Source organism: Crocodylus siamensis, chromosome 4 (assembly GCF_052110815.1).
Source record: "Crocodylus siamensis isolate JL-2025a chromosome 4, ASM5211081v1, whole genome shotgun sequence".
Classification (NCBI taxonomy): Eukaryota; Metazoa; Chordata; order Crocodylia; family Crocodylidae; genus Crocodylus; species Crocodylus siamensis.
Window position 1 is genome coordinate 156,792,757 of NC_143398.1, and position 22,748 is coordinate 156,815,504.

General features: G+C 50.5%; 1 protein-coding gene across 1 annotated transcript; it reads right to left on the reverse strand.

Moving 5' to 3' along the window:
* Positions 1-1,982: 1,982 nt before the first annotated feature.
* On the reverse strand, positions 1,983-22,255 carry LOC149866893 (gastrin/cholecystokinin-like peptide). The gene is made up of 3 exons (XM_090041184.1): positions 22,155-22,255; positions 3,343-3,570; positions 1,983-2,782 (listed from the first exon to the last, which is right to left on the reverse strand). Exons 2-3 carry the CDS (start codon positions 3,566-3,568, stop codon positions 2,667-2,669), a joined length of 342 nt encoding a protein of 113 aa, XP_089897310.1. The 5' UTR covers positions 3,569-3,570; positions 22,155-22,255; the 3' UTR covers positions 1,983-2,666.
* Positions 22,256-22,748: the final 493 nt, after the last annotated feature.

A 22,748-nucleotide genomic window follows, 5' to 3' on the forward strand; every position in this document is an offset into this window, starting at 1 on the left:
TACCAGTGGGGCTCACTGAACCTCCTGATTGCTGGGTGGCTGTGGTTCCTCCTGGTAAAGGTTGCCCAGATGTTATTGGTGAGGCAGGAATGTAGGAGCCAGCTTGTTCTGCTGCTGTTCATGTTCCAGATAATTCCTTTCATGAGTCAGGAGTACTTTCTCTCGCTTCTGCAAAATGTAGCGAAAGGCCCAGATCAGAATATGTGCTGACCTTAATCTCTAAAAGCCCAGGCTAGAGAGTGGCCTTACCCTACAGACAAAGAGTGGGGGGGGGAAAAAGCTTCAAGTCCAGAGAGAGGTCCTGGGATAAGAGAGGATCAGCCTAGGTCCAGGACACAATCAAGGTTGATAAAGCACTGGCTCTGGGCTCCCTATGGGTAAGCACAGATTGAGGGCTCTGATCTGCCCAAAGGTTGGGCCTGACTAGAAATAGAGATCAGGTATGCTCCTCTACCCTGAGGTATGGATGTCTGCCTACGCTGCAGTTCAGTTTGATGGCGGCTGATGCTGGCTGCTGGGCCTCGGATGAGACTTGATATCAGGGAAAAGTTGTATATTTGTCATGATGCCAGCTTAGACCTTAGCTGATCCTCTTCCCCTTAAGGATGGCGTCTACCTGCACTTGGGACAAATAGCCTATCACATAACCCATAGGCAGTCCATCTACATGAGATGTTTACTGCGGAGCTGCTTAATTAGCTCTCCAGTAAGGTCTCCACAGCTACATGTATGGGCTCTATTAGGCTACAGGAAACTAATTAACTCTGCAGTAGGTTAGTACGTCTAAATACAAGTACTGTCCTGCAGTGGTATTCTTTTAATGCGCATGTAGATGCCGGTAGGGGTGGTTGGGGCACAAGGGTGTTTCTGTGTGGGGACCACTTGCTGGCTAGCCCTGCACTGGAGCACCTTTGTTTTCCCCAGCCAGCCCCCTGCAGCATGTTGAGCTGGGTTGGAGCAGCCCTGGGCTGGCAGGCTTGCTCCTAGGTCCCCTGCCAGCCAGGGCTGTTTCAGTTCAGGTCAATAGGCAGTGGTCCTGGGCTCAGGTGGAGATCAATGCTAGGGAGCAATAAACTTCAGTGCGATAAGAGCTGGTGTTTATTGCTTTGCGTTAATTTAATATAGGGAAGAGCGTATATCTACTGCAAGCCTAGCTTTGACATTTGACTCCCTCTCCCCACAATCTCAGGAAGGTTCTCATCCTGCAGCCATGGCAGATTTGATCTCAACTGCCTGTAGTAGCAGGCTGAAAACATGACTTGAAGATATAAATGACTTTAGAGAATCAAGGAATTACCTACGTAAAAACCATGAGACTCAGTTTTACCTTAGATGATTTCCCCTGCTAGGGAAGACTATCCCTCCAGTGCCCAGGCTGAATCTGACCACAGATGGTACTGGGGAGGCTCTCTCTCTACTAATCCAAACTATGATGCAACTCAGAAGATGCTTTGAAAAGGGGTTTTTATCTACCTTGAAGCTAGACCTTACCAAGGAAGGTCTTCAGCTGTGCTGAACCTAGGGCTGACTTCACGTACCCTTTCCCAAGAGAAGGCAGTACCTTGGCCCTGGGCAAGCTTTGACTTCAGGTGCTCTTTAGGGAAGGTATGCAGGCTGGACAGAGGATAGCTTTGACCACGGATGAACTCAGCAGATGGCAGTGCAGTGGCCTGGGTCTAGATTCCCCCAAGGGAAGCACTCAGCTTGCATTGACCAAAGTAGAGAGCAGCTGACCTTCCCTGCCCCAACCCACCGTGGGTAGAATTGTCCTGAAGGCTGCGTACCTGCCATGGGGCTCCATTTGCCTTCAGGTGCTTCCCCCCTCCCCCGAGTAGGGTATCAGACTGAATAGAAGCTAGATTTGACCTCAGATCACCTATGGAAGGCTCTCGGCTCACGCCAAAGGCAGATTTTACATTAGGGGCTCCTATACGTGTTCAGGGAACCTGCTCTGACATGCTGTAACTCCAGTGTGTTGGAGCAGACTCGATTAATCAAGTCTGCTGGAGCCTGGAAATTAATGTGCTCTTAGCAGTCTCCAGCGTCATGTGTATCAGCATCTCCATGCTGACAAATGGCAGTGGGGCACTTTGAACTAAAACTGGTCAAACAAGCTTTAGTTAAAAATGGCAGCAAGGCACATTAAAGTGGGGGTTGCTGATAGATATGATGTTCCGAGTGTTTTTAATTAGTGTGGCTCTTGGAGGTGTGGTAATTAAAGTGTTCCCCCCCGCCAATCCTCTTGGAGCACATGTATAAACGCCCCAGGTATCCACCCCTGTCTTAGGCCCTAAATCTAAACCTAGATTTGATCTCAAATGCCTTCCCCAGGAAAGGGTCTTAACCCATATGGAGAACACACAGGATCTCAGTTGCTCCCTGGGGATGGTAGTATGCCAGCCAGGGAGTGAGATATGATCTCAGTTGCCCCACAGTGCCTGGCAGTCACGTGGTGCATACGTGCTGTACATCAGGGACGGATACCACAGCAGCTATGGTGACAGGTGATGTTTATTGATCAACACAGAAGTGCATTCATGACAAAGTCGCATGCAAAATACTTAATGTAATCATTAATGGTTAACAGGGTACAGCTGGCTTCTCTTGCTCCATGCCTTCAGGAGGTGTGGGCCAATTGGCACAGGCTCTCCTGGGCACCTGTTCCTTTAAGAGTCCCCCTCCAGGTCCTCAATGCTCCTGCGTCCAAAGTCCATCCATCCAGGGTAGTCACGGTCATGCAGAGCATCATCCTCATGCCAGTAGTCCTCCTGACTGGCCAGCTCTGTTGGGAGGAAGCAGGGAATAAGATTAATCCCTTTCCAAGGCCAGCTAGGTTTTACTCCTCAGCAAGCAATAAGGAGACTTCATGGAAGAACCAGCAGCCGAAGGCAATGCATCTGCCATGGAGCTAGACTTGACCTCAGATGATTCCTCCAGGGGAGGGTCCTACTTGGCAGGGAACCAGCATTGAGGGCTCTGCAGAGGGGGATCAGTTCCTCCTGACTTGGGCTGACTTCATCTCACCTAAACCCAAGGAGGCAGCCTGCTTCCATTCTGCCTCTGAGACCCTCTCCTCCCCCGGCTTTCCTAACACTCACTCAGTTAGATCCAGTTCTTTTATTCTACTTCTCTCTGCCCCAAATAGCAGTAAGTCTTGTGTTACCATCCTCCCCACTGCCCAAATCCCCAGAGAGGAGGATGGAGTGACCCTTGGTAGCTATTTAGCATATGGCATCAGGTAACACTGAGAAAGTGTTGGCTGCAATTTCAAGAGGTGGATTCTGGGTGCCACAGTGAATGTATGGGGCCAGCTCACAAAAGCCAAACAGGGATAGCGCCTACCTCCATAGATGTGAGGCAGGAATTTAGAGACGATGTACTTCTGGTCCTGAGACAGGGATGCCAACCAGTCTCTCCTGACAAGCTTGGCATGTGCTGGGCTGCTCCTATGGGGCATCCCATTGGTGTCTGGTGCGCTTCCCAGCTGGCGGGCATCAGATGTGGCCCTGGAGAGGCAGGCGGTCACCAGGACGGCAAGCAGCAAGCCTGCATACGCCTTCCCCTTCATGGCTGCAAGAGAGGAGGGGAGAGCTGGGAAGAGGCCTGGTTATCCCATACCTCCTGCCCATGGTAGGGGACTGGACTTGATGAGCTTACAGGTCCCTTCCGGTCCTTGTTTCTATGATATGGTGCCATACCCCACTCAGGGCTGGGCTCCAGGATGGGAGAGAGGGTCCAGCAGCTGCCTGAGTGCCCTGGAGCTCAACCAGCCCAGAGCTGGGTTCAGCTGGAGGCTGCCCCAAGAGTAACAGCTATTTTCTTTTCACCAGTGCAGTCAAGTGGTAGCCAGAGCTGAATTCAGGAATGGCTCTTCTTTGTGCTAAAGAGCCCAGGATCTGCTGTGGCAACTGGCAGGGCTTGTCTCCTCTGTGGACTGGCACAGCTGGAGGGCTGTAATGCATGCCCCACCTAAGTCACAGGCTTACAGCAAGAGGTGGCCACCGTGCACAGACCAGCTGATGCTGCCCCTCCTCATTTACAGCATAGGGGTGAAACAAGTGTTTCCCTTACCTGGAATTTGCTCCTCAGCTCACTCTGCGCCCCACTCCCCAACCTGGTCCTGCTGCACCCTGCACCCACCTCCCCTCCCCACAACATGTAATTAAATACTATTATTTGCTGCAGAAATTTAATAAAGGGCAAATGGAATAATTCCCCTTTTAACCTTAGTATGTGATTCTGATGCTGCAAAGAGGATTTTCATTGTTTCACTCCCTGCTAGACCTTGGATATCTTAGGTTCTGGTTTGGAATGGGAATCCTTTGCTGTGACCTTTACACATATGACCACATTTTTAACATGCCTGAATGAATGTGTGTGCAGGTGGGAGAAGACAGAGCCAACATAAAGAGGAAAACTGAAGAAAACTGATGAGATATGATTGCTTCCTTTCCAGTCCAAGTTTCCAGTAGGACCTTCTAAATGATCATCTGTGTTAGCCATTTCTGCAACTGTCCATCATACATGGGTTGCACATACTATTCTAGTATGATAATTATCCTACATCTGGCAATGCTGCACTGCCCTGCCACATGAAAGGCTAGTGTGGAGACAGAAGAGGGATCAGGCAGGGTGGCTTGAATTGAGGAAAAGAGGCTTATTAGGCTGATGGGCAGGGAAGAACCCAACAGGGGATATATTTAGTGAGAGTGGCATCACTTGGGCCATTTCAACCTAGATTGGACTAAGGAGCCCAACTCTGATTCCTAGAGAATGGACTGGCAGACACCCTTGCTAGGCAGGCCCAGATGCCAAACCTGTGACTGCTTGGTGCTGAGGCCAACCCACCTTTAGAAGATATGGAGGGTTTAAACTCCATCTTGCTACACAGAAAAGTCAGAGCTCAGCTTAGCTACTCTCTTTGCCCCATCACACCCCTTTTACTCCTTGCTTGGTCCAGTCAGAAACGTAGGGCAATGTACAGGTAAAGAGAAGCCTACTGAGGCACATGTGTCTCAAAGGGGCCGGTATCCTAAAGGGGCCAGAGCTAAAAGAGAAACTGCCAGCAAAGAAGCAGAAATGCCCAGCTGTCCCCACACTTCACAAGCAAGCACCTCCACCCCATCACTGGCCTCCCATGGCATGCAGCGCTATTCTCACCTGCTGGAGTCCTGCGTCTGCAATCAGCTGAGGGCCTCTGTGTTCAGCTTCTGGGCTGTATTTCCACCTCTGTAGCTGCAGGGGCCAAGACCCCCTATTTTTAAAGGTAGTGCACATGGGTAGGCTCCTCCCCCTGGGAAAAGGCTCTCACCTATCACTCCATCCTGATCTACCAAGCCACGCCTCCAACATTGTACGCCTGGGCTTGTTCAGCTCATTTGTCCTTTCTGAACATCCCTTCTGCTTGTAGCCTGGTCCTTAGGCGGGGTTGTCATTACTTACACCAGAATAGACCTTAGAGGCCCTAAGTCCCCTTGCAGACTGCACTGCGCTGCAGGTAACCCTGCAAGAGAGTCTTGGAACAGGCAAAACTGACAAAGGGCAGTGGGAGGAAAACTGAGACACAGGGGGATGCTTAGGCTCTCAGTGGCAGAGAGAAGAAGAGAACCCAGGTGTAAAGGTTAGTACAAAGGCTCCGCTCTGCTGGTACTGAGCCACACTGTGTCAATGTTAGAGGTAATTAAGTCATCTCTGACAGCACTGAGGGAAAACCATATGGGCTAAATGACAAACGCTGCCTCAGCAGGAGGCTAAAAGCAGGAGACTGGGATGATAGCAGCCTGATTCCTGAAGCCTTGCTTTGGTTACAAAGCATGCACACGAGCCTTGAAACCTGGCTCACTTGCAGTGACCTCCCATTGTCGTCCTAGGTGAGTTGTAACCCAGAATCTGAAAACTCCCTGCAACTTCAGCTGGATTCTTCTTCCATTTCCCCTTGTTTTGCTGTGTGCTGTTAACTTGCCTCAGGCCCTACCCCAAAGGTGGCTATATGTTAGTGTTGCATGCAGAGTCACTCGCAAGCAGGAATCTCACAGGCCACCAATGAAATGCAACCACCTCTGAGGGGGTGAAATACAGAAGCTGGATAGGAACAGGAAGTGATGAAGGCAATGGTGGGGAGCAAACTGGGTCTGTGCCCTGCAGTGAGAGGGGCCCAGCTGTTGCAGAAAGATACTATGGACCTCTCAGACCCACAGTTTCCATTCTTTCATGCTGCTTGTATCTCTGGGGCAGCTGATCTCTAATGGGACACAGCCCTGTGGCCGCCAGAAGAGAAGGAGAAGCCTATGAACAATGATAACAGAAACACAAGGACCCAGAAATGTGGGTTGTAGCAGGGGGAGGGTGGAGTGGGGCTGAAACCAAAGCCAAACCCACTGGTCCCCATCTCTAGGTGGCTGAAGCTGATAAAGCCCTGGCTCTGGCCCTAAGGACAAGTGCAGTGATGGTGGCACAGGGACAGGATGAGCTTGTATACAGCTGCACACAGCAGGAGCCTGAGAGCGGGATTGTGGGTGGGCTGTAGGTTGAGATGCCCTCTCAGACCATGGATGAGTGTTTAGTTTGTGAAGATGAAAATAGCGGGCAGCACATGCAACCTTCTCTTCCCTTCCCTCCCCCAGGAAGCCCTTTGATGTTCCTGTACAGCCCTGCAACCACTGCCAGCATTCCCAGGGGCTCTTCATTACATTCCCCAGGCACAGAGGTGGGGGCATGCTCCCAGAAATAGGGACAGTTATGCAAGGGCAGAGCAAAGTGTGTTCCAGTGCCATGTGGCACTTGTGTGGGGGCATGTTTTCCTGCCAAGAACAGGAATAAAAGAGATGTGAGGGTTCAGAGGGAGTGTTTGGCTGGGGGGGGGGGTGTTGGAAAAAGCATAACCCCATCTCCGTCCCATGTGTTCTCCTGTCTTTGCTGTTCTGTGGCCTGAAGACAACTAATAGGGTTGTGTACCCACATGGCCCGCTCCCTGCCTCACTTCAGGCCTGAGGGCACTGCCTGGGACAGCGGCAGTGAGTTTCAGTGGTGCCTGAGCTCTGGAAAATGCTCAGTGGGAGGTAGGTGTGGTTCAAGTGTCCACCCACTGATCAAATGAGGTGCATTGAGTTGAACTGGAAAAATTTTGCCACTTCTAGGGTCTTTCCAATATGAAAGTATTTTGTGTGCTAAATCCATTGTCTGCAGCTGCTGAGATGGGGGTCTGCCCTGTTGCTAAACCCAGCGGGGGGCTGGGCTTGGGGCTGGCTGTGACACTAAGCCTTTTTCCCTTGCATCTCAGTCTGGGCTTCCTGTCTCTCACCAGGACAGAGTGGAGCATTGGGGGAAAAAGGTCGCATTGGAGGGAAGAGGTTATCCATGTTTTTCCCTTCATAATGAAGCAGAGATTAATGGGAAGAGGGCGGGGTTCAGTATTGCTCACCAACCCCGGTCCTCAAGGGCACTTTGCACTAGATGGCTTTTTAATTCCCCAACAACCTTTTCAAATTGTAGTTTTTTTCTTTTAATGCCTTTCCTTGAGCTGTTGACTTTCCTTGTTGACTCTGACTATCAATGCACAGGGAAGACAGAGAGGCAGGTGCTTATGTCCATGCAAATGCTTGGAGATTCAATGAAGAATGGAGCACCATGGTGTTGTTCCCAAGAGGTCGCTAAGAGCCCACTAACCACAGAGCACCTGCTCTGCAGGGCATAAACATGCTGCCATGGGAGCTGCTGGCCAGAAGCCCATTGCCTTGCCCAGGTCTATGACATCACATCACATGGGCCAGTGTTCCCACCAGCATCCCTCACTGTAGAGTTGGAATGAACCTCAAGGGCATGTTAAAAATCTGGGACCTGGTCACTGCTTAGCTTCACCAGCGAGGCTGCAGGAAACAGGCCAGATGAGGTGTGAGTGACTGTGACATGGATATCTTTCCTATGAGGGGATGGGCAGAGACAGCTACCTCTTACTGCCCATGCAGGCCTTCAGGTAGCTGTCAGATAGGAATGAGCCATCCTCATTGCTGACGTATAGTTGAATCAGGCTAAAGAAGGTGTGAGCCCCATTTCCATCCACTTTGTCCAAGACCCAGTCAGTGTTTTGTGCTGCACAGTGGCCTTCAGGTGCTTCAGTTCCAAGGGTTATGCAATTTGTTCTCAAACAACACAATCGGGGGGTGCAACAGGGTTACAACATCACATAATCTACTTCAACCATGCAGGGTTGCTGCTCCCCCACCACTCATCACACACTGACCCAGGTGAGGAGTATTCTAGGCAGCAGTGTAACTAGCAGGGTGTGATGGGACACCCTCCCTGAGCATCACCTAGGCTTAGCACCTGTGAATAACTCACTGCAGTAGCATAACTAGGGGTGAATAAGGGGGGGCACCAACCCTGGGTGTTTGAATGGCTGCTCCTGGGGAGCTTGCACCACAGCAGTAGCAGCTTGTATCATGGCAGCGGTGGCCAGTGTGTGATGTAAGACTCTTCATCTCCAGCCAACCCCTCCTGCTTCCAACCACACTGCAAAATGGTGATATGCCAAACCCCAGAACACACAGGCTGAGCCAATGAGACATGCAGGGAGAGGAAACTGCAAACCAAACTGAACCTGACAGGGTCTCACCTGACTCTCCTCAGCTACTTCCTTCCTGCATCTCCCCAGCTAGGATAGGTGAAAATTTGTAGCTAACTAGGCATTGAAATAAGTATGTATTCTTGTGCTTTTGGGGTGTGACAATAAAAAGTCAGGCTGGCTCTTGCCTCTTTTTTGACCTGGGTGGTGATAATTAGAAGTCTAATTGGGCTTGTCTATGCATGCAAATGCTGTGGGGTGGGTAGGTTTAATTTAGAGTAAATTACTTTAAAGTAAACTGACCCCGGGGAGGCATCTACAGGTGTGGGGATGTAGGAGCAGATTTCCTGCTTCTGGCAGCAGTCAGCTCCTGCCCCCTCCAGCCCTGCACTGGCCCCCTGCAGCACTCAGGGGAAGCCCTAGGCTGCCCCTGGGTGCTAGCCCAGGGGCTAGAGCCCAGGGCCAGGAGACAGCTGTCTCTTGGCAGGGGCTGGAAGCATGAATGACATATGCCCCCGGAGGCTGGGGTGGGCATGGTGACCACCTGCAGGTGGTGGTGGTGGTGGTGGCTGCAGGGCCATGGTGGCGAGCGGAGAGGTCTCACAGGCAGCCATGGTGGTGTCGGCAGCAGGGGTGGGAGGGAGTGGCGAGTACCTGCAGACGCCACCACCAGTGTTGGCAGTGGCCAGTGGTGATTGCCGGTGGGAGAGGTTAGGGGAGGTGGGGCGGTGGTGGTGGTAAGCAGCGATTGCCCACAGGTGCTGCTGGCAGCATCAGCAGCGCTTCTTTCAGGGGGTGCACTGCCAATCTCAGGGCACCTGCATGTTCCCCACTATGCATCGCCAATGGCTGGGAGATTGCTCCCCACCCCTGGGAGGTGCTTGCAGTTGGGGCAGGCTCTGCCACTGGAGCCTGGCTGGGCATAATGTCCCCATGTCCTGGCAGCAGAAAGCTCCTGGCCCTGGCTCCCAGTTAGGGGCAGGGGCTTGGAAAGAGCTGCAAGGGAGGGGCAGGTCCCAGCCTCCTGCTCTGATCCACCAGTGGGGCAGCTAGCAGCAAGCCCCTGACTGGGTGGGGATTCCCTGCCCAGTCAGGCACTCGCTGCTAGCTGCCCCACTGGCAGATCAGGGCAGGGGGCCAGGACTTGCCCCTCCCCTGCAGCTCTTTCCAAGCCCCATGCCTCAATTACTGGATCAGGGCATCGGGCTGGGTCCTGCCCCTGACCAGGGCAGGTCCTGGCCAGCTCTGGGCTGTGTGGGCAAGTCTGCATGTGCAGCCCGGAGCTGGCTGGGAACTGCCTGAAATGGGACAGTCTCCAGCCACCTTCAGGCTGCATGTGCAGACTTCCCCACACAGCCCGGGGCCGGATGGGACCTGTCTTGTTCCTGGCAGGTCCCAGCCAGCTCCAGGCTGGGTGAGGAACTCTCTCCATGCAGGGAGCTCCCAGCCCCCGCTCAGCAGTGGTGATCACCAAGTTGGTGCTGGGAACAGGCTGGGAGATTGTTTCCAGCCCCAGCTTTGCTGGGGCAGGGGGACATTGTCCCCACCTGGGATCTAGCAGCAGAGCCTGCCACTGCAGCAGGTCTGCTCCCAGTCAGCTGTCTACACATACTGTACCGTGCAGTAACTAATCATGAGTATATCTGTTACTTGTATTACAGGTAGCAAATTTACTTGCCATTAGAGCAAATGATTGTGCAGTAAGCAGCTGCTCATGTAGACGCTGATGCTTACTGTGCAGTAATTTGCGCTAATCTTGAGTAAAGCGTCTCATGTAAATGCACCAACTGTGCCTTAATTTTGTGTCTAAAGGGTAATCGGTAAAAAAACTGTAGCTGTAACCTCATGTTGTGCCTAAGTTTACAAAAGAGGTCCTGATCATTGAGGGGTTGTAGTCTTGTCTCTGTAGCGGGTGAACGAGTTGGTAACAATATGGTTAATAAGTTATATTAGTAGCCCAGGTTATCTGAAAGAAAAGACCATTTCAGATAAAAGCCCCTTTGAAGACTATGGCGGAGGAAAGCTGGGTTCCACCCTCAAAGGGATGCACAAGTGTAGTTTCATTTTGTTTTCCATCACAAGCCTTTGTTCACTCCTGAGTGTCTCAGCCTTCCTTTGTAAAGCAACATCCTTCAGCTCCACTTACAAATCCATAGAGACCAACTTGAGATTCCAGTCGCTGTTGGAGAAGCCATTAAGGAGCCTGTCCTTTGAGGAGCTGCCTGCCTGCCTGCCCGCCCTCACAACAGGATGAGCACAAATGTGGTTGCTTTATTCTGAAACCCTCCATCTGCCTTTCAAGGGAGCCTCTTGTCCGAAACCCACGTACTGTGTTTGTAAGGGACTCCCAACTGCACGTGTTTTCTTAAGTGCTGCTGTTTTGCTGCTCTCTAGAGTACACGTGACAAGGACAATGCTGGACTTTAGATTTTCCTCGTTTGTCCAATCAAGTTAAGTTCATGTTTGAGGATGCCTTTTGGAATGGAAACAAGCAGGGCTGTGATGGGATCCTCGGATGGTCATGAAGATAAGTGGCAGTGATTTGCTGGGCTGCCTGTAGCTGGGTAGCCTCAGTGACCTGCCCACACCAATGCCATGTCTGGGAGTGGGGTTGAGGCCTGTAGCTTCAAACTCAACAAGTCTCAAGATGCTGTGGACCTGGTAGGAAGATCATTCCAATGGTAAAACATCTCTTTTTTGAGAGGGGCCATTTTCCTGTGAGAGAAGGAGGCCAGGCAAAGGCTGTTGGCAGTAGTGAGTTTTTCTTGCTGCCTTGTTCTTGGAATTTGTGACATCCTCCTACTGGCTCCTCACTTGCCCCCAGTCCTGTTTTTCCTGCTGGAGTGACTCCAGCATGCATCAATCACCTCCAGTGGAAGCACCCGAGCCACCCATTCTTGTGCTCTGCTGGATCTCTGCCTCCAGTAGCACCATCCCTCACCCTTGGCACTGGCCACCTCTGGAAGCAGGATGCCAGATAAGCCAACCCACTGGCATGTCCTGCCTTGGAAATCCCTGTGCCAGGGAAAACCAAGTGCATGCTTGGAAAGGAACTGGTTGAACTTGTGTCTTTTGAGAGAGAGGGAGTTAAAGGGGTGAGGGGATTGGCAGGACAATTTCATGGCAAAATCAGGACACTTGTGGCAATATTGCAGTGTTATGATTGTGACCAGATCTCCTCGAAAGCCTGCGATTTTACCTACTGTCAGAGTATTTTCCTTCTTTGAGGGATATTTGTAATGGGATTCACTAAACTGGAATGTTAATGAGCTCATGTAACATAAAGGCTGGATACAGACGTAGCATCCGCACAGGGACTACTCCAGGGTACAGACAATGCCAGATGGTTCAAAAAAAGCTCGGGATAGAAGACAGAGGCTGGAACATCTCCGTTCCCAACCCTTGTTAGGAGGCTCAGTGTTATCCTAAACTTAAAGGCTGCAAGATGAATCATCTTGTCCAGAATCTTGTCATCTCCCTGTTTTGTCTCAGCTCTGAGGCATGAGCGGGGCAGCAGCTGAAGTCAAGCGAAGTCCTCTCTGCTAAGCTAATGAACTCAGGTATCACTAGACAGGAACATAGGGCTGGACGGGCCTTCTTGGGTCACCAAGTCCAGTCCCCGCAAGCAGATGTGTCATGAATCCATTCATAAATGGATTCTGGTTCCAGCTCCAAACTAGCTTGGTTGTTTGCTTCCACTATTACTCCTCCTCCTCCTCCCAGAAGGCTGCTAGGAACACCTCACTGCCCAGATGGTTAGAAACTGCCTTTGTATTTTCAGCCAAATTTTTTCAGCCCCATTTGCTTTTGTGCCAACATTGTCCTTGAGCATCAATTGTTCATCACTCTCTGTGGCATTGACCTCCTGATGAATTTATGAAGGGTGATCATATCCCCTCTGTGATAAGTGCCAACAACACTATCACATACTTTGGCTCATTACAGGAGATTTACAGCTTCCTCCAACTTGAGTGGGCCATGCTTCAGCTAAGCACAGACCAACAGGAGCATTACGTAAATAAAAATCCTTCCTGCCTGGCTTCCAGATCAAATGGGATTTGAATGGCCACAAAGTTATCAAAGTGCCGGGAGCCCTAGTGCTTCATGCTGATCAATCGATTGATCTCCCTGTAGGGAACGTAAACAGATTGCTTTGCAATTACAGGTCTCTAATGCTGTATATCTGGGTTAAATGAGCCTTTCCACAGATCTGGGTCAAAAGCTTGTTGCTGTCATTACTGTTACCAATTTTTGCTTGGAGGTCCCTTGCAGTACTTAGCTGCCACTGAAGAGTGAGCTTTTTACTTCCTCATTCTCAGGACAGAAGTGTCATTCTGGGCCTGTACTGACCCTGTCTGCAAAGTTTGCAGAAATCCATAATCTTGGGAGCTTTCAGTCTGGTCAAAACTAAACGTACTCAACATTGCTAGGACAGTCTCAGTTACAGAGTTTGGAAGGGACACAACAATCAGCTCCAGTATCTTTCAACCTTATTCCACAGCTGAGAAATGCTGGGGAATCCCCTACTGTCTTCTTGCAATAAGAACTGCTGTCCCCTACTCTTCATCCCTCTTTATTCCCCGCATCAGTTCAAAACCTCCTGCTCACAAACCCAGGAGTTACTCTATACCCTACAAATCCCTCACGAAATGTTAGCAGAGTGGTGTGTAAGTGGCTCCCTCTTGTGTTTGCACAGCTGCAATGCAACCCAAAACTGCATTAATTTAAGGCAGCATGGGCCAACCTTTTAGACAAGCAAATCACAAATTAAGCCCTGTGCCCTCTGTGAGTACTACTGCACTCACCTTTCCCTTCCTGATCTGCTGTTCTGCTTTATCCTCTCTGCCCCGTGCTCCTAACACCAATCTGCTGCTTTGCTTTTGCTCCTTCTCCGATCTGCCACATGCCCCACGCACAGGCACTAGGTATCTCATTTGTGGCACTTGTGCCACAAACTGGCCATCCTGATCTAACCAGGGGTCTTGAGCTCACCTCGTGCCCAGGGCTGGGTCCACACCACAGGGTGTGGGCTGGATCCAGTTCAAAGTGTGCAGTGACAGCTCTGGCTCCAGTCAGGGGCAGGTGGCAAGAGCAGCAACTCTACATGGCAGCAGTGGCAGCTCTGGCTCCTGCCATGTGCCTGATCCAGACCTGCCACCACATACCTTGTGCTGTGGCAGCAGCTCCATCCTCTGCAAGGGGCACAGGGCACAGGATGATCCAGTACAGGGCAGCAGACAGGCCAGCGAACAAGGAGGTAGGACTGCATGATGGTGACCAGCAAAGTGGCTAGAGGGTGACTGGGGCCCAAAACACTAAGACCAGTACCTTGGAAACTAGGCAAACAGATTTTGTGAGAACTAAACAAACATGGGTATGCTGAAAATCACTCTCAGACACTTACAGAAAATTAATTTAAAAAACTGCACTGCTTATTTTTAATTATTTTAATTGGGCTGATGTCCTTTGCATATACATGTGTACAGGAGGATGGCCCAGAAATGCTTCTCACAAAAGGATTTCTTTCCTTCTTGCTCCTTCACCTTCAAAACATTAGGGCAACATTAGGGCAAATCTGCTCTCCACCAAGTTTGCTGGGGGCTCTTTTGGATGTCAGAAGGCTATTTATAGTTTCATAGTTTCTAGGGTCAGAAGGGACCTGAGTAGATCATCTAGTCCAACCCCCTGCCATGGCAGGAAAGATTACTGGGGTCAAATGACCCCAGCAAGGTGTTCATCCAGCCTCCTCTTAAACACCCCCAGGGTAGGGGCCAGCACCACATCCCTTGGAAGTTGGTTCCAGATCCTAGCCGCTCTGAAAGTGAAGCAGCGCCTCCTGATATCTAACCTAAATCTACCCTCTGCCAGCTTGTGACCGTTATTCCTGGTCACTCCTGGCAGTGCTCGGGGGAACAGGGACTCCCCCAATGCCTGCTGGTCCCCCCTGACTAGTTTATAACAGGCCACTAGATCCCCTCTCAGCCTTCTCTTGTGGAGGCTGAACAGGTTCAGGTCCCGTAGCCTCTCCTCATAGGGCCTGCCCTGCTGCCCCCGATCATGCGAGTAGCCCTCCTCTGGACCCTCTCCATGTTGTCCACACCCCTCCTGAAGTGCGGTGCCCAGAACTGCAGCGCATAGAGGGGGAGGATCACCTCCTTGGACCTGCTCGAGATGCATCTGTGGATGCATGATAAGGTGCAGTTGGCCTTCCTGACTGCATCCCCACACTGCCGGCCCATGTTCATCTTAGAGTCAATGATGACTCCAAGATCATTTTCTGCCTCTGTGCTGACAAGAGGGGAGTTCCCCAGCCTGTAGGTATGGTGCTGGTTGTTCCTCCCCAGGTGCATCACTTTGCACTTGTCTGCGTTGAATCCCATCCTATTCTCATCTGCCCACCCTTGTAACCTGTCTAGGTCCGATTGTAGTCTGTTACTTCCTTCTAGCATACCCACATCCCCCCACATCTTAGTGTCATCAGCAAATTTGAACAGGGTGCTTTTTACCCCCTCGTCCAAGTCACTGATGAAGATGTTGAACAGTGCGGGCCCGAGGACCAAGCCCTGGGGGACCCCACTTCCAGGTTGAGAAGGACCCATCCACTACCACCCTCTGGGTGTGGCCCTCCAGCCAGTTGGCGACCCATTTGACTGTGTGGGTGTCGACACCGCAGTCCTCCAGTTTCTTGATGAGAACGGGGTGAGAGACAGTGTCGAAGGCCTTTCGGAAGTCCAGGAAGACTATATCAACTGCTACCCCTGCATCTAAGGATTTGGTGATCTGATCGTAAAAGGCCACCAGGTTGGTCTGACAGGACCTGCCACTGATGAACCTGTGTTGGTTGCCCCTAAGCATGCAGTCCCCAGCTGGCCCCTTGTGGATGTGTGCCAGAATAATTTTCTCAAACAGCTTGCCTAGGATTGAGGTAAGACTAACTGGCCTATAATTTCCTGGGTCCTCCTTCCTCCCTTTTTGAAGATGGGAACCACACTGGCCCTCTTCCAGTCCTCTGGCACCACACCAGAGCACCACGAGTGCTCGTAAAGCCGTGCCGGGGTCCTGCAACGGCCTCGGCCAGTTCCTTTAGAACTCTAGGGTGGAGATCGTCCGGATCAGCTGACTTGAATACATCCAACCCCTCCAGAAGCTCCCTAACTAGTTCCTCGCTAACCCGTGGCCCAGGTGTGCCTCCCCCGGGGCCCGAGGGGGGCCCAGCAGGGAGGTGACTGTTCTGGTCTCTACTTAGGAAGACAGAGGCAAAGAAATCGTTAAACGTATTAGCTTTGTCATCTGGTGTGACGACCAAATTTCCCAACGTGTCCTGCAGGGGCCCCACATTACCCGGAACCTTCTTTTTAAGGACTTCTTATTGTCCTTAATCTGGGAAGCTAGCCCTAATTCCATCTCTGCCTTGGCCTTCCTGACTGCCCCCCTACATCCCTGAGCAACTGCAGTATAGTCGTCCCTGGTGATGTCCCCTTCTTTCCATTGGGTGTACGCCACTCTTTTAGCAAGGAGACATTCCCGGATGCCTTTGGTGAGCCATGAGGGCTTGTGTGCTCTCCTGCTCCCTTTGATCCTTGTTGGGATTACCTTCCTTTGTTTGGGCTTGGAGGATCGTCTCCTTAAGGAGCGACCACTCTCCTTGGACACCTGGCTCCCCTCCCCTCCCCTCTGGGACCTCAGCACTTATTCAGAGCTTGCTATTCACTGAAGGGTGTCAAACCCCAAACAACATGTATTTGTTATTCCAGAGGCAAGGATTTCTTATGGTGATATTTATGATATCTTTTATTGGACCAACTGCATATTTAGGATAGAGTTAAACTGTTAGATGCTTTTGAATACAAGATATGATGTCTCACATTTGAAGGCTTGTCTAACACTATCCCAACTGTGTATTGGTCCAATAAAAGATATAATTCTAAGAAATCCTTGCCTCTTACAATTCCTGGGCCATCATGGCTATAACACTATGGACACTTTTACACCTGGTCCAAGGGTAGTGGTGGGGGGTGGCACTTTAATTACAGCAGCTCAGAGAGCTACTCTAATTAAAGTGCTGCCATGTTTCCTGTATCAGTGTCCCCACACCTAAAAATGGTGGTGGGAGTGCTTGAATTAAAGCTTGTTTGATGAACTTTAGTTCAAACACCCCTGCTGCCATTTTTAAGCACTGGAACGCTGATACATGAGACGCAGGAGACTGTTGGAGTGCGACAATTGCTATGCTCAATTAAGTCTGCTTCAACGCACTGTGCAGCCTCCGTGCTCATGTATAGATGCCCTATAACACCACTGTAATTGTGCTATTCCACAAATTCATTAGGTGTTAAAGACTGGCATAATGGTTCTAACAGTAATCGATGGCAAAACTCCCACTGACTTCAGTGAAGCCAGGATTTCACTTAGAACTTTAAAACTCACTTCTCTTCCATCATGCATTTCTATGGTAAAAATAAAGCTGAGAGAAGAGGAAAGCAAGACCTTAATAAAAACCTTCTAGACCAGGGGTTAGCAGTCTTTTAGGAATTACAGATAAGATCAGTCCAGCTTCCTTCAAAGGTAGGGTGCCATTTGTGATCCAGCCACCACTGCTGTCCCCTCCATCTCCACTGAATTGTTGCTGTCACTCTGGCCACTACCTCCCCTGCTGCCAAATTGCCACTGACGTCCCAGCTTCACTGGCTGGATGGAATCACTTGGTGGGTGGGATACAGCCTGCTGACTCTTGTTTCAGACCTCCCTTCACATGTCCAAAAGAGACGCATTAAAATAGATCCCAGCCCAGTTATTTGTCCCCCCGCTTTAGAGATCAGCATTCATGAGTGCTGAACTGATGTGCATGTCACACAATGTTTTGCGAGTACTGTCACAGGCAGTGCAAGTCACATATTTGCTGTAGGGAACATTCCCAGCCCAGCGAGAATTGATTTCACGCACTTGTGGTCATGCTTTCAGTGTGTGGAATGTCCCATTTTCCAGCTCTTTCAAACTAGACACAGGAAAACTGCAAGAGAATTCCCTGGATAATTGCTCCCAGATTTAATTTGTTAGAAAATTGGACATGAACACCAAGCCTTAATAGTCTTGTTGCATAGCTGTCTCCATCCCTAATGAGCAGGGAAACTAAGGGAAAGGGGAAGTAGCTATTAAAAAATGGACCAAGTGCAGAGACAGAGCAGAAGAGAGAATCCAGTAGCACTGGCACTGTGCTTAATATTCCCCCCCACACTCCTAGCTGCAGGATACAATGAGGTGACAACACAATATAGATTCTAAGAAAGGAAAATGCAAGATTTGATTTAAATGTGGCAAAGTTGCCCTAAGCCAGGCTGACAAAGCTTTTAATTTCCTTTTATGTATATATTTATTTGATGTATATGCTACCCTTCCCAAAGGCAGCTTAGGGCAACTTACAAAAGACAGCAGAACAACTTATCAACCAAGCAAACAAGAGAAACCAAAATAGGAGAAACAAAATAATATTCTATTGAGTTTATAAATTAAGATAAACTAATGTAGGGAAGGCCCCTAAACAATATCTCATCTTAACCTTGCCTGGTAGATGCTTGCCCCAACAGAAAAGTCTTACAGCCCGTACTAAAGATGTCCATGCTCAGGTTCTGGGTGGCCTTAAGGGGGAAAGAGTGCCAGAGCTGAATGGGGATTACTAAGAATGACCTCCCATGTGTTTTTGCTTGGTTTATGAATGGTATTTGAAGGGTGCTCTGAGCTGACCTTAGGGATCACAATGTGGTATAAGGGAGAAGGCAATCATAGAGACCAGGGCTGGAAGGACTCTCCAGAGGTCATCTAGTTCAACCCCTTGCCTGAGGCAGAATCATCCCTATCCAAGCCATCCTATACAAATCCATTGTTTAACCTCTTAGCAAAACTATACAATCAATCCTGACGCAACATAGGCCACAATACCCTAATTTGCCACAGGTAAAGCAACTTCCTGCTGCTGTGAAGGTTGTTAATGTACACTCAAGAGATCCCAGGGAAAGGTCCATACCCTCCTGCTACAGAGGAAGGCAAAAACTGCCACAGTCCATACCAATATGACCATGGGGTAAAATTCCTTCCTGACCCTAACCATAGTGATCAGTCTGACCCTAAGTAGACAGGTGAGACCCTTAGACAAGAACTGGATTAAGCCCCAGCAGGAGCACTGGCAGATGCCAGTCAATATCCCTAGCCTTTACGTCCAATGACTGCAGAATGCTTAAAAAAAGCAAAACAACAACCTTGATGAATGTGGCAGCAAGGGTGGGGAATTCAAGGAGGTTGGGGACTTCCCTCCCAGCCTCATGCAGCAATCAGCAAAGCCCAGAAGTGTGGGAAATACTTATAGTGAACATGGGCATAGCCATACGTAGATCACCGCTCCCCACCAGTGGTGGTCCCTTAGGTATCTCAGATCCAAGTCATTTAGAGCCTTTTAGGTCAAAACTAGCACCTTGAATTGTGCTCTGAAAGCTACTGGGAGCCAGTGCAGCTGACTACAGAGCACTGGTAACCCATCCTTTTCAAAAGGCATGTTGCTGTGTTCTGCATCAGCTGCAGCCTCTGGATGGTCTTCAAGGGCAGCCTTAAGTACAGTGCATTGCAGAAGTCCAGCCTCAAGGTTCAAAGATATAGATGATGGTAGCTGGATCTGAATCTGAAAAGAAGGTTCACAGCCTTCTCACCAGATAAGCTAGTGACAAGTACCCCTCACCTCCACCCCCACCTGAAGATCCAGGTGGAGCAGAGGATTCCTGAGCATTTCAAGGCTGTGAACATCAGTGACAAGAAGCTGAACCCCATTGATGGTAGGTATCCCATTCCCTCCTCCAGTCATGTGAACAGCCCACCACCAGCACTTCCTGTTTGATCTGTATTCAGCTTCAGCTGGTTCATTTGCATCCGATCCCTAATTGCAGCTAGGCACCAGGGAAGACAGAGCAAAACGGAGACTGCAGGGCCCAGGATATGAGAGAGAGATCCGGGTGTCTTCAGCATACTTCACTCCAAATCTCTGCATGATTTCACCCAGCAGCCTTATACGCATTTTGAACAGGTTGGGTAACAAGATGGAGCCCTGGGGAACTGCACAGGAGGTCTTGAGAGGATGATGAGGTCTGATCCATAATCACCCCCTGGCTCCTCCCTTCTAGGTAAAAGCAGAACCAATTTAGGCACACAAGGATTTTTGGGTAAGTCCGATATCTTCTATTAGACCAACTCAATTTAGAGTCTTGCAAATCCCTACCACGTCATGTAATCCCTTCATTAGTGCCCCATGGTCAACTGTATTGAAGATCACTTCAAGTTCTAACAAGGGCAATATGGCACAATTTCCCCTGTGATCTCCAAGTGGAAATATGGCTTTAGTTGACAGAGTCGCTGTGCTACACCTAGGACAAAAGCCAGACTGACAAGGGGACAGGATTCTGTGCCTGGAGCAATTGGGCAACCATCCGTTCAATGACTTTCTTAAGAGATGGGGAGATAGCTGGCTAGAGAATTGGCATCAAACAATGGTTTCTTCAGGGGGCTGGACAACTGCAAACTTAAGAATGTCTAATTCCCTGCCCTCCTGAAGGAAGACATTGACAACCCCTGCCAGCAGTGGTCCCAGTCTCCCTCAAATGACTTTTACAGCTTGTTCACAGCTAGTTGCCTGCTTGTTCACAGCTAGTTGCCTGAGCACATCCTCTTGGCCACTGTAGGGGGAGGGAAAACAGATCCATATAAACCAGACAAGATGGATCTCTCCAACTCTGACCCTGAAGCAAATGGTACTCCAAGTTGCATCAAACACCTACCTGGCAGGAAAGAGACCTTGATGATGAATCATAGAATCACAGAATCAATGAGTTGGAGAGACCTAGACAGATCAAGTCCCTTCCCTCCCCCCCCACCATGGGCAGGAAGGAGCACTGGGGGTAGGAGGGGTCATAAGACCCCAGCCAGGTGCCTATCCAGTCTCCTCTTGAAGATTTCCAGGGAAGGTGAGAGCACCACCTCTCTGGGGAGCCTATTCCAGGCTCTGGCCACCCTTACAGTGAAGTAGTTCTTCGTAATATCTAACCTAAACCTATCCTCCCTCAGCTTGTGGCCATTGTTCCTGGTGACTCCAAGGGGGGCCCTGGTGAACAGACTTTCCCCAAGTCCCTGCGGCTGGCCCCTGATAAGGTTGTAGGCAGCCACAAGATCCCCCCGTGGTCTCCTCTTGCAGAGACTGAAGAGATTCAGGTCCCTCAGCCTCTCCTCATAGGACTGGCCACAGAGGCCCTCAACCATGCGAGTGGCCTCCTCTGGACCCTCTCCAGGTTCCCCACGTCCCTCTTGGAGTGCGGCGCCCAGAACTGGACACAGCACTCCAGCTGTGGCCTGACCAGTGCTGCATAGAGGGGGAGCAAGACCTCTCTGCACCTGTTAGTGATGCCCCTGTTGATGCAGGACAGGGTGCGGTTGGCTCTGCCTATTGCTTCGTCGCACTGGCGACCCGTATTCATCCTGGAATCAATCCTGACTCCAAGATCCCTCTCTGCCTCTGTGCTGCCAAGAGGGTCAGCCCCTAACCTCTAACCATAATGCTGGTTCCCTCTCCCCAGGTGCAGCACTCTGCACTTGTCCTTGCTGAACCGCATCCTGTTCAGATCCGCCCACTTTTCCAACCTATCCACGTCTGCCTGGATGCGGTCCCTGCCTGCCAGTGTATTCACTTTACCCCACAGCTTGGTGTCATCAGCGAACTTGAACAGGGTGCTCTCCACATCCTCGTCCAGGTCGCTAATGAAGATGTTGAACAGCACCGGCCCAAGGACCGAGCCCTGGGGGACTCCGCTGCCCACACCCTCCCAGGTCGACATCGACCCATCCACCACCACCCTCTGGGTGTGCCCCTGGAGCCAGTTTGCCACCCATGTGACTGTGCATTCATCAGTGCCGCAGTCCCTCAGCTTGCCCACCAGAATTGGGTGGGACATTGTGTCGAAGGCCTTCTGGAAGTCCAGGAAGACTACATTGACTTCCTCCTTCCCACCTAAGCTCTTTGTTACCTGGTCATAGAAAGAGACCAGGTTAGTCAGGCAGGATCGGCCTGGCACGAACCCGTGTTGGTTACCCCCCAACATCACTTCCCCTGCAGGGCTCTCACAAATGTGGCCCTTGATAATTTCTTCAAGGACCTTCCCCAGGATAGAAGTGAGGCTGACTGGCCTGTAGTTGCCAGGCTCTTCCTTCCTCCCCTTCTTGAAAATAGGGAGCACATTGGCCCTTTTCCAGTCCTCAGGGACTTGGCACGGCTGTTCGAGGACTCCTGGTGCTCGGGCCAAAGGCTCCACAATGACACCAGCCAATTCCCTCAGCACCCGCGGATGAAGGTCATCTGGCCCCGCCGACTTGGACACATCTAAGCCCTCCAGGTAATCCTTAACTAGGTCTGAACTAACAGTCAGGGGACTCGCGTCCTTCCTGGGCCTCTCTACGCTGTCACCGGAGAGCACCCCATTGTCAGCAGACAGGAACAGGGAGGCAAAGAACTTGTTGAAGAGTTCTGCCTTCTCTGGATGGTTTCAGTCCATATAGTTTTACTCACCTGGCAGGGGAGATACCCTTCTCCTTGCTCTTCAATGACTTGGTGTAGTTGAGAGTGGAGACCTGTTCACTGGAGTGCAGGCAGCCTGAGAATCTACTAACACCTCCCAGTGGGAGGATCTCAGATACGCAATGTAATGGTAATGGGGAATTACTTTCGAACTTTCCTTCAAGTTTGCTCCTTCAGCCTTCTGATTAGGGGCAAGTGGGACTAGAGAGCATCTCTGGGCTTGGGGTTTGCATATGGGATGCCTGCCATGGATTTGGGAAGGCTGAGGAATCTGGAAGGGAGGATACTTGCTGGTACAGATTTGAGTGATTGAGCTTGGCTCAGTTTATAGAATTTGAAACTAAATTTGGCTGATCTGGCCCAAGACGCAAAATTTAACACCCCCAAAACAAAACAAAAAACCCCCCTGCATCAAATATAGCCCTTTTTTGACCACACAGTTGTCAAGGATAACAACTCATCAAGGCAAGCCACAGAAGACTCAATTTCAGGATGGCGGCAGCCTGAATTAATCAGGCCACTCACCCCCCAGAAAACTCTTTTGTCCCCCGAGAGCTTGCTAGGCAATCTGTATTTTACAGAGAA

Excerpts from the sequence above, each read along its gene's own strand:
- LOC149866893 (XM_090041184.1), bottom strand. The coding sequence starts at position 3,568 with ATGAAGGGGAAGGCGTATGCAGGCTTGCTGCTTGCCGTCCTGGTGACC. Across the intron at positions 2,783-3,342 it reads CCTGCCTCACATCTATGGAG|AGCTGGCCAGTCAGGAGGAC; the intron begins GTAGGCGCTATC and ends TCCTCCCAACAG.